This window comes from Schistosoma mansoni, chromosome 4 (genome assembly GCF_000237925.1).
Source record: "Schistosoma mansoni strain Puerto Rico chromosome 4, complete genome".
NCBI lineage: Eukaryota > Metazoa > Platyhelminthes > Trematoda > Strigeidida > Schistosomatidae > Schistosoma > Schistosoma mansoni.
In genome coordinates, this window is record NC_031498.1 from 4,792,290 (window position 1) to 4,804,756 (window position 12,467).

At 35.7% G+C, this 12,467-nt stretch overlaps 1 protein-coding gene across 1 annotated transcript; it reads right to left on the minus strand.

Annotated features, from left to right (window-relative positions):
* Positions 1-10,139: 10,139 nt before the first annotated feature.
* Smp_134460 (Tyramine/octopamine receptor) lies at positions 10,140-11,755 on the minus strand (the record flags this gene model as incomplete). The annotated part of the gene is made up of 2 exons (XM_018796604.1): positions 10,140-10,670; positions 10,712-11,755. The coding sequence occupies 2 exons, from the start codon at positions 11,753-11,755 to the stop codon at positions 10,140-10,142; spliced, it is 1,575 nt and encodes a 524-aa protein (XP_018651729.1).
* Between the last annotated feature and the right edge of the window lie 712 nt (positions 11,756-12,467).

The following is a 12,467-nucleotide window of genomic DNA, read 5'->3' on the forward strand; positions in this document are numbered from 1 at the left end:
GTTATCGGGCTACTATTACATTAGTATTCCGTTTGTTTGGACGGCGTGAATTCAGTGTGCACATAGTGCTTTCAGATTTGAGTTCCGTTTGGCAAAAATTACACCAAAAAGCCACTTCTAAATATCCACTGATGATTTCCTCACTACTATTTATAAAAGGGTGCTCTCATGTCTCATATGATGGTAAATTCGACACTAAAATGATCCGAATCGGTATACACCAAAGTAAAGACGAAATTATAGCGGCAAAGTTTGGAATACTTTGTCAAAGGAGGCCAAAATAAACTTATAATGTGGAATTCACATCAAGTCAAATCCCTGAAACATTAAAGAGAAACACTTCTAAATATCAAAAGGTTCCTAAACCTCGGACGTAACATAAAATTAATAGGTGATGAGGTGACGTATAATACAATGTCAAAGACAGAGACAATAAAGAGATAAGTTTAAACTTTGACTACTTGTATATCTTGTAGCTCATTCTAACAAGAGGAGGATGACTCATTGTTATTTCTATTACATGCCATTAGCAAACTGACTTTGAACTTCGTAAATGAACTTTTAATTTTAGACTGTAAAGACAAGTTTGGTGGTTAAGTGTCGTTCTAAAATATCTTGGTAGCGTCAAAACCTTACGGGTTAAGTGTATGTTCACTTCCTTATTTTGCGTAAGAATCATATCATACTGCGGCATACGCGCTTCCACTATCTGAATAAAAACTGACTGCAACCACCAGTCTGGCTTTTTTATCAAATGAAATAAGTGTTAACTACCAGTATTAATAACTAACTAATGGAACTATATTTAATGTTCGCGCACCCAGAGCATGTCTTACACGGTCAACCGGGAGTTACACTTGAGTATTGGCTCAGAATGAGGGAGTAAGAACTTGCTTAAAAAGATCAAAGATTCATCTAGCACTTTTATTTATCGATTTTGTATTTTATTCCGTATATTTTATTGGACTTAACTCTCTGTTTATTGAATGAGATCACAGCTTTTTATGAGAGGTCTTCTATATGATGAATGTCGGAGTATTTTTCAGGCATGCTGGTCACCGTATATTTGCGTACTGAAGAAGTCGGGTGCGAAACTATGCGTAGACGTCGAGATTCGTTTTGTGGACATTAACGGTCGATTGAATTGTGACTGGGCCAATATTCGCATAAATCAAGCAAACATGCACGAGGGCAAATACACACATTTGAAAAGTGTTATTCTCAGAAGGTCATAGTTAACAAGAATGGCTTACTTATTTATTTACTCACTGACTTACTACTCACTTGCGCCTCTTACTCCTCGTGGAGGAGCACAGGCCGCCCATCAGCACTCTCCATCCAACTCTATTATCAACAATCATTTTCAGTTGCTATCCATTCTCTTGATATCTGCTTACAATTCACGACACACTGTGTTCTTCGGGCTTCCTCTTTTCCGTTTCCCTTCAGAATTCCAAGTTTTTGCTTGCCTCGTGATGCAGTTGGGTGATTACCTCTTTTTTATTTAAACACAAGATGTCAGCTCCATACAATATAACTCACTGTCTTGACGTTCTTATTGGAGATTGTGACTTTGATATTGTTTGGTAGTTGTTTTGAGTTCCATATGTTGTTGAACTGTAGGAATGCTGTCCTTGCTTTGCCGATCCTTGCCTTCATGTCTGCATCAGATCCTCCTTAATCATCGATGACGCTGTCCAGGTAAGTGAATGTTTCCACCACTTCTACAGTTTATCCATCAAGTGTGATTAGGTTGGTGTTCTCTGTGTTATATTTAAGGATGTTGCTTATTCCCTTGTGTATGTTGAGGCCTACTGCTGCAGAGGCTGCTGCTACACCAGTTGTCTTCATCTACATCTGTTGGTGCCATTTGCACATTTTTATTTTACTGACGCTATATGTTACCTATATTTATGCTAATTATCAATTTCGTAATCTCGAGTGGCATTTAAACTTATTCAGGTGAACATTACATACTAGACATTATTTCATGAACAATTTTATCTTAATTTTACCAGTAATCCTAAATTCATATTCTGTACTTCTTAAAATATGTACTTGCTTCAAACTTTATTATTCCTTTGGATCGTTAACTGGAACTTGATGAGAATTTATACAGAAAATATATTCTTTGCCCAGCTGGTTAGAGCCATCTTCCAATTACTACTCACTGGGATATCACAAATATATTATAATGTTAAGAGAATTGTATTTAGTGCTCGATTAATTTTAAATTACGAAGTCAATCCTTGGTATTGATATACTAGGCTTATATTTACGGAACGCATACTTACATATGCTTTCTTGATTGATCATATCGTGATCTGTTTTTTCAATGTTTTCTTTTATAGAAAGTATTTCAACATAGCAATTTAAGTTAATCAAATCAAGCTACCTGATAAACTTGCAATTATATTTGCCTTTAATTCCGATATCTAGTTGAAAATTAGTTATACATAAAATTCATACCCCCTATCAATGAAAATTTTAATAAAATAGAGTCATATACCAGTTTATATCTGAAATCCACAGCTGAAAAAATGCCACACCCCACAGATCATTTAATACAATTGAAATATAGTAGTTCATAATTTAATAAGGTAAGAAGATCATTTTATAGTTGAAATCATGAATCAATTGAAGCTAGACCACTATGGAAAACCTGGAAGCACTGGACAGCCGTTTCGTCTTATTGTGGGAGTTAGAGAATAACACCATTGGATGCCGGCCCAGTGGTCTAGAGGTTAAGCGCTCTCGGGCGAGACCGATAGGTCTTGGGTTCGAATCTCGCGGGAAGTTTATTAGAATACGGAAAAATAGGTGGGTCAAACTGCATAAACTCCCAGACAATGTTACAACCTAAACTCCCGCGATGGTCAAGCTAAGTTCACTTATCTTTGACAAATTCATGAGCATAGGGGTTCGTGGAGATTGTGTAGTGAACAGAACATGACTGGGGACAATCCAATGTATTTAAGTCAACATTACAGACTATCTCAGTAAATTCTGATAACCAAACAATGAACAGTTAATTTGCAAATTAACAACCAATAGTCTCAATCTTCACTGTTTCTTCTTTCATTCCATTGTTCGTGCATTTTCCTACGGATTGCGCTTCGTTTGAGTTCTTTCCTCATCGGTCTTCTGCCAAAATACATTCCATGTCTGACCAACACCATATACTACTTATATGGATATAAGTGGACCACACCACAATTGTAGTAATTTTTTAACAGTTGAATTCATGAGTCGATTTAAACTAGACCACCATTGAAAACCTAGAAGCAATTGATGATGGTTTTGCCCTAGTATGGGACTGCTCAGCAGTGAGCCTACACAGTCCCATTTGTTGGACACGGATCAAAGACCTTCGGTCTCGCGCGTGAACGCCTAACCTCTAGACCACTGAGCCGGCATCCAACAGTGTTAACATCGAACTTCACTCGATCCATGATCTTGCCCAACCCTCCTATCAATTGTCTGAGGTAGATACCTGTCTCTACTCGAAAAGCATTGAACTTCACTGATCATGGCTTCCAAATAGGACTCCAGGAAATCCACCTTGAAGTCATCCACTAATGAACACATGATGATTATTATAAGATTGAAGGTTTGTGAAGATTGTGGCAACTCTTTGATAATTGGATTCATGGATGCGCATTTCTGAGGAGTCCCATACTGCGATGAAACGGCCGTCAAATGGTTCTAGGTTTCCAATAGAGGTCTAGCTTAGATCGACCCATGAATTCAACTATTAAAAAAAATCATCAGTATGGGGTTGTGGAGATTATTAACTTTTTGATTGAGATCGTGAATCTATTGATGATAGACTGCCATTGAAAACCTGGAAGAGTAGGGAGACTTGTCAGGGTGGTTGTGATGAAAGTAAATTGTACATCACTTAACTTTTTTGACAACTTATTGTCTATATTATATGGTTACAGTAACTAAAGTGAATTGAATTATCGGTGTTGCCTTCATATTTACTGTCTTAATATTCAATGTTAGATATCACGACAATCAGATGAAGTAACTTATCACCTTCTCATTAACCTTTTCTACCTTTCACTAAATGATTCAACAATGGTAGTGAACTTCCGTTAATTTTCTTTTTACCATTTACAAAACCGAATAACTAAAAAATGAATGATTGTAACCGATAAGTATGAGAATAAGAGAAATCAACGAATTCATATTTTGCTGTTCATTGTTCTATTCCAATTATTATAATAAAACTAATTCATTGTTTAAACTATATCCATAAATTATGTAACTAAATTTGAGTGTTCCCCTTTATTTTAACTGATAATTAAGTAATAAACTATAACTGAATAATTTAAGTAAAATAGAGAAAGAAAAAAGGAGGAATGAAAATAATTAAATCACAGTTTTTTAAAATTCATTTAGTATTGTTTGTTTGAATCTCCTCATCGATGTGTTAGGACTGCAACTGGTCAGTCTCTAATTGGCATATGTGCATACTGTGCGTATTGCCTCGATATAGCCTTAATTCACAAGCATGGTAAGCAGAGATGGATAGTGGCTAGCAGTGGAATCCAGGACAAGGCGCGTTTCGTCCTATTTGACGAGTCCAAAATAGGACTGGATTTCACTGCTAGCCATTAACCATCTCTACTTACCAAAGTTCTTTTGTTTTGATACGAGTAAACAAAAATAATAAAAAAAATGAAAAAACAAAAATCTATATCCAATGTAAAATTTCCTTGTTTTTTAAAATATTTTTTCAATTTTTATCACAGTAACTTTCTGTTTGATGTATGTTCCAATCCATGGTAATTAATTTTCTTTATTCAATGTCATAGAAACGTGAATAAACAAATTAGATTTATATGTTATCGTTTCCTAAAACTTTCATTCAAAAAGAAAACGTAATGTAAACATGATAAAACAAATTTAGGAATAAAAAGGTGTCCAGACGAAACCTTCAGATAAATATAGAAGAACAGTTTACTGATCTTATTACCAGAAAGGGGTTTTGTGAAGAGTTTAATAATTTCAATAGTTGAAATCATGAGTCAATTGAAGTTAGATCAGCATACAAACCATACATGTAGAAATTGTTAGAAATACAACTATTTACTGAATACTAATAAGTAGTATTAAAAAACAAACAAAAATGAGTTTATGTGAAGAGAATAGGGACAGAGAACGTAAGTAAATTTAACAATCCCCTAAGGCAACATGTCTCTCCTGAATCTTAATAAAAAGATATTAAGTTTGAAGGCACTCAAAGACAAAAATGGCACAATTTACTCTCATTACAGCCACCCTGACAAGTCTCCCTACTCTTCCAGGTTTTCAATGGTAGTCAATTATCAATAGATTCACAATCTCAATAAAAAACTCCACAATACCATAGTGATAATTTCTTAATAGTTGAATTCATGGGTCGATCTAAGCTAGACCTCTATTGGAAACGTAGAACCAATTGACGGTTCAGCAACACTCTATTGAAAACTTTCCCTGGTACTGACAGTATTTTAATGCCTCTGTAGTTCTTACATTTGCTCAGATTTCTTTTCTTTAGTATCTTGATGAGATATCCTTCTATTCAGTCCAGCTGTGGCACTCGTTCTTCTTCCCAAATTGTTTTTCAAGTTGTTCAATATAACATCTAGTTCATGGGTATGATACTCACTTATTTAAGCTTATTACCACTCATAAGGTATAGGTCGCCAACTGAAAACCTCTACCCAACGCTGTCCTTGGCTCTCCTTCCCACTTGTTCCCAAGTTCTGTTCATTATTTTGATTCCTGATTCCAATTCTCTACAACATACGCCCTTTGGACTTTCGCTATTCTTTTTACATTGAGTATCCTCAGTTATGACTTGCCTTGAAATGCAGTTTAACTGTTTCTTCAAAATGTGCCATATCCACCTTCAGTGCCTTTTCTAAATATTTTCCTCAATTGAAAGTTAGTCTATTCTCTGACAGATTATGCTGTTGCTGATGGTGCTCCCCTTAGGGATATTCAGTATCGTGCACATACAGCTATTTATAAATAACAATACTCTATGGTTATGTTTGTTGTTCCTCCACAACTTTCAGCTCCGTACAATAGAATTATATTGTTGTAAGTGTTGAAAAATCTGACTTATTGATAACCTATTTGACAGAATCCTTTACTAGTTTAACGAGACAAAGGCCCCTAATATTGTGCTTAAAACGACGTGCGATATGGAAATATCAAAGTGGTGATGAGGTCTGACAGTTTCAAAATATTTCGTTTAACTTCATTTACGAGATTTCTATTCAGGAAGATTTGGGAAGAAGAACAAGTGCCACAGCTGGACTGGATAGAAGGATACCTCACCAAGATACCAAAGGAAGAAGATGTGAGCATACGTAAGAACTACAGAGGCGTCACAATACTGTCAGTACCAGGGAAAGTTTCCAACAGATTATGGCTGAACCGGATGAAAGACGCAGTACACACCCGACTTCGTGACCAACAGGCCTGATTCCATAAGGATAGGTCGTGCACACACCAAATCAAAACACCACTGGTGATTGTTGAGCAGTCCATAGAATGGGACTCACCACTATACATCATCTTCATTGACTTTGAGAAGGCGTTTGACAGCGTTGACTAGAGAACTTTATGGAAAATTATTCGACACTTTGGAGTACGTGAAAAAATCATCAACATCATCAGGAATTCATACGACGGACCACAGTGCAAAGTGGTGAATGGAGGACAGCTAACAGATGGATTCCAAGAAAGGACAGGAGTCAGACAAGGCTGTTTTCTCTTCCCCTTTCTCTTTCTCCTGGTGATAGACTGGATCATGAAGATATCAACATCAGGAGGGAAGCACGCGGTACAATGTACAGCTAGGATGCAGCTGGACGATTCAGACTCCGCAGATGATCTGGTTTTCTATTACACACGCATCAACAAATTCAGGAGAAGACAACCAGTGTAGCAGAAGTAGGATGTAGAAATTTTTAGATATCTCGGCAGCATCATCGATGAACACGGTGGATCAGATGAAGATGTGAGTACGCTGATCGGTAAAGCAAGAGCAGCATATTCACAACTGAAGAACATATGGAACTCAAAACAATTGTCAACCAACACCAAGATCAGAAATTTCAATACGAATATCAAGACAGTTCTACTGTGTGAGGCGGAAACCTGAAGGACAACGAAGGCCACCATCCAGAAGATACAGGTGTTTATCAACAGTTGTCTACGCAAGATACTTCGGATCCGTTGGCCATTCACAATCAGAAACATTCTACTGTGGGAGAGAACAAACCAGATTCCAGTGGAGGAAGATATCAGGAAGGAGTGCTGGAAGTGTATTGGACACACATTGAGGAAAGCATCTAAATGCGTCACAAGGCGAGCCCTCACATGGAGTCCTGATGGTCAACAAGAACATCGTTTCAAAATTCTTGAAAATAATTCGTTCGTCTTTTTCGAAAAGAAACATCCTCACAAATCTCTCCACTCATATCATCCATACATGAGGAGTAATACAAGCTTTAGAAAATTTGTCAACCAAGTTGACGAAACTTCCGTTTCGAACGTTTTCCCAAATACATTTTGAAAGATGTTGAGTGGAACACATTAGGAATAAGTGGACTATGGGAGAGATCAATAATACTGTAATTTCGAAAAGCCATACTTCAAACTCAGATTTTCACATACATGCTAACAGTCAAATGGAATTAAGTGATTCAAATAGTTGAAGTTTATCACTCAAAAGACTAATCTTCATTTAAGTAAGTTGATCAAGCTCATTGTGTATACATACATGAAAATGGCGACAATGTAGGCAGAAACGAACAAATATTTCAGCGAAAATGTCTTCATGCAACCACAAAGTCACAAATGTTGTTAGTGTATATCACGACTATAAAGAGTGAATATCAACAAACGAAAATCATAGACTTGTTCGCCTTTTATGATTTACGTTAACTTCAAAATGGTTTAAATTTCTAACTGTCATAGTAAAAGTCTAATAGGAATGTGAAAACAATCAAGTATGTTGTACATCTTATAATATTACGAGAAAACGTAAATGAACCAGTTTAGGAGATGGATCTATGTAGATGATTCTATTCTCACTGTGCTCTTCATTGCATGAAGTGATAATAACACAACTTGAATTTATCACGAACATACCTTAACTGTTTAAAACCTTGTGAGATGGAATTAATGATGTAACCCGTCAAATCAACTGATATTACAAGAGGGATATGGTGGATACCATAACACCTGTGCACACAAAGATAAATGTGAAGAAATCTAATTGAAACGATGACTGATTGTAGTATACTGGTTCAGCAAGTCCCTCATTCAATAGTGGAGTATAAATATATAATCCCCATAAATAATACATACGATATCATCTGCCTCCAGAATCGATCTACGATCCATCTGTAAACATATTGTTAAAATTATGACGATTTCATCACGAAGTTGGGTCCCATTGAACCAGTAGAGAAACTTTATTTATCCTTTATACACAAGGATCAAACGAATATGTACTAATAGTACAATTGACACCAAAATTGAAAAGGTACGACAGATCCTTATCGGTAGTCGTTATCGCCCTATATTCATTGACTTGATTCTGAAGACAAAACAACTACAGGAAATAGTGTCAATGCAATCAGAGAATATCCTCCACATGAAAACTCAGTTTAAGGGGATGATGGAGCAGAGATTCTGAAGAATAGACTTTCCAGATCACTGAGACAAACATTCTATCCGGTTGAACTTCATATTTTATGACTTAGTGCCAGTTTAATTTTAATTTTTAAATGGTTTGTAAACTGTGTACTACCTGTTAATTTAACTAGGCTAATAATTTCGATACTTTTTTGATTATTATTGTCGGCAATAAACCTTCAGTTATCAGTATGGGATTGCAGGAATTACTGTAATGTGATGAAATCATGAAGTCACCTAGGTTGGACTACCACTAATGTTTCATCCTTTTATGAGACCCTAGAGCAGTGGACATCCGTGACTTCACACCCCGAAATAAAATACACAAGCTTCGGTCATTTTGAGAGAACATCATTTAAATAGAAGTAATCTGCAAACTATAATGCTAATCATCATTTACCGTCAAGCACACTAAATTCACTGTCCTGATAGCTTTGAACAACAAAGTCTATTCACCTGCTCTTGAGTTCTGACTAACTGACTATGACCAGAATATCGTAGATATCATAAAATGCTCAATCAGAATATTTTCAAGATCTGTTATACGTTTGTGGTGGTCGATATTCGATATTACCCTTAAACTTCGTACTTTGTTCGTCCTGATAAGCGTTACTCGATAACGCCACAACAGTGTATAAATGAGAAGGCGAATACGAAGTGTTGATTGTGTTTATTATTGAACCACTCACAAATATCCAAAATTACAGGCACGTTAAGGAAGCGTGAAAGAGTAGTGCCGTAAAGCAAGTGACTGAGCGTGAGAGTCGAATGAGAGTGCGAGTCGAGTGATCGAGTCAATAAACCAATGTGTAACTCAATAAGTCAGAGAGTCAGTGAACAGGATTAAGATGTACATGTATATACATAGTGAAAGGGATGAATAATTAAATCAATTAAGCGATAAATAGTAAGGCTAGCAAAGTGAATAAATATGCGTAGGCAGTAAACAATGCTCAAGCATACATATTCGTACAAGTGAGACAATAATAAAGGTACAATAGTATAGATAGTTTGTTGTTGTACGAATAGACTCTGTTCGTTAAATAAGTTAACAAAAAGGCATAACCAAATTAAATGTGAACATACTCGATTTCACGTGAGCTGCTATAAGTTATTTTTATGAAACAAAGTAAAATGTACATTTGTAATAATCTAACGACTGACTACTAGTCTCAAATAGGCTACAACTTCAACAAGACACAATCAAGAATTTGAATTTGATGTGGGCAGAATGAATTTGTTCTGTATTATTTTGTCTGAATAAGGACACAACATAAAAGATTCAACTGTACAACAACTATTTTGTTTCTTCAGTACACCCGTTGCACTTTGTCTCTCTCTCCTTATATATGTCCATAATGTAGTATTCGTTTATTTGTAGGTCTGTCAAATACACAAATTTCGAATGCAGTTGGTATTGTAGTTTACCATTTTCAACTATTACTTCCAATATGTAACAAACGTTTAAATGCTTTTGCACACTTAGCATTACAAAATGCGTATATAAATGGATTGCACATACTATTCAAGTAACCAATCCAAGTAGTTGCCATGAAAATTGCTTCCGAATATAGACATTCACATACTCCTTCCATTAAATACAAAGTGGTAAATGGAAGCCAGCATAAAACGAAACAACAAACTACTAATGCTACTGTTTTGACAGTTTTCTTCTCACTGTTGTATACAAGGAGTTTACGTCGTTGGTAAATCACACTACGGGTGCTGGAATGCTTCGGCTTTGAATTCACAATTCGTCTATTCTGACTGTTTATTCTGTGTTCATCTTCACGTTGCTGATCTTTCTGTCGATCGTTCATAGAAGCGTCAACTGTTTTGTCGATAGTACCTGTAGTTTGCAAAGCATGGATTTCAGTGTTCTCAGTGTTACTGTGAATTGGAAACGAAGAGAAATCATTTGGATCAGATTTTGTCTTTCCATGAAACATTGGTATTGAAACCATCTGAATATGGTGTGCGTATTGCTAGACGTTTCTGATCGCACTTGCTCTATTTGTTCAGAGCGTTTATTAAAGCATGAAGTAGAGGTACTTTGAACATGAGACTGATTTACAGTATATTCTTCAGTATTTTTATGTTTTATTCTGGGCGTATATGCAATAAATAAGTTAGACTGTGTAGAATTTGTTACAAACAATTGACGCTGACTAGAGTTATGTAAACTGAAACGATTCATTTTATGTCCAAAACTTTGGTTATAAATATTATTCGTATTGAAAAGCAATTTAAATGATCCAAATCGATGTTCTTTCGGATTGGAAGAAAAATTACCAAATTTGAATTCCTTCGAACGACGCCGAATCACCCAAAATATACGTATGTAAATGAAACCGACTAACAAAGATGGGACGAAGAATGTCGAGATTGCTATGATAAATCTATATCTTGCATCACTTCTTGCGTAGCAACTTCCTACACCCGTGTGGTGTTGGGAGCCAAATATGGGTGGGATCATTATTAGGAACGATGCTATCCAAGCACCTCCAATCATTGCAAATGCAGTAGAACGTGTTCGCTTGCTGATGTATTTCATCGGATAATTGATTGCAATATATCGATCCACAGATATACAGCATATGTTGAATGTGGAAGCTGAACACAAGAACAAGTTGAGAGATATCCAGTATGTACATAATTCGTGTGATTCATAAGGCCAATGACCGTAAACTTGACGCATGATAGAAAGCGGTAGAATTAGGACTGCGACAAGTAGATCAGATAAAGCAAGTGATACAATGTACAGATCAGTTATACGTCTCAATACCTTAGTCGTTGCAACAGCTGAAATAACTAGTAAATTACCACAAAATATAAAAATGCCAGATAGGATTTGGAGAGAGATGATTATTATGTTCAATGCAAATCTCCATTCACTGAACATTTCACTTTCCACTTTTGTTAGATTAACGAGATCATTGATAAAATTAGAATTTGTGCTGAATAATCCATAAGAGATATTTTCATGACATGCCTCCATTCTATATTCATTTTCGGGGAAAGTGTTGTTACTTGAAAATAGGTGGTTCATTCGGACTACGTTTTCTCAGAAACTTTATTAATGGACACGAATGTTTGTTAAATTTCCAAAACGGACATTATTCGACAACTAATCTCGAAGTAATATTTTGGCGCTTCATTCATATTTTAACATGTGCATCAATGTTCAATTGGTTGAGTGGATTCACATCATCCTCATGAAATTCACTACCAGACTGATACACCAATTAGAATCTTATTTAAAATCTAATTCCAGCTGGTCTTCTAAATGACAGGATTAGAACAACTGTGTTTTGAGCTCACTATCCACATGCGCCCCCCTTCATTGATGGAAAATGTTTCACACTTCCCAGTGCATTCCTCAAACTCTTTATCCAATGACAATAATAGTAATCACCATAATGATAATTTTCGACATTATATTATTGGTTAATGTCTGAATACTGACAGTTTATTGGTTTCTTCACATACAAACAAATGAGAATGTGAGAAATTACACTTGGATTTTAGGTAATGGTGATTTCATCACTGTAATTTTGTTCGTTAATTAACTTACTCGTCGATACCATTTTTTTTCCATCATAATCTACCATTTTATTAAATTTAGTTGACAATGATCGACAACGTACTTTAACCAAGTATTCTAAAATATATATCAAACTAGTTAAACCATTTTTATTGGAAGTGGAAAATCTGAATGGTTATGCTCGCCTCACTATCCGTTCATGTGATTATCGAATTCT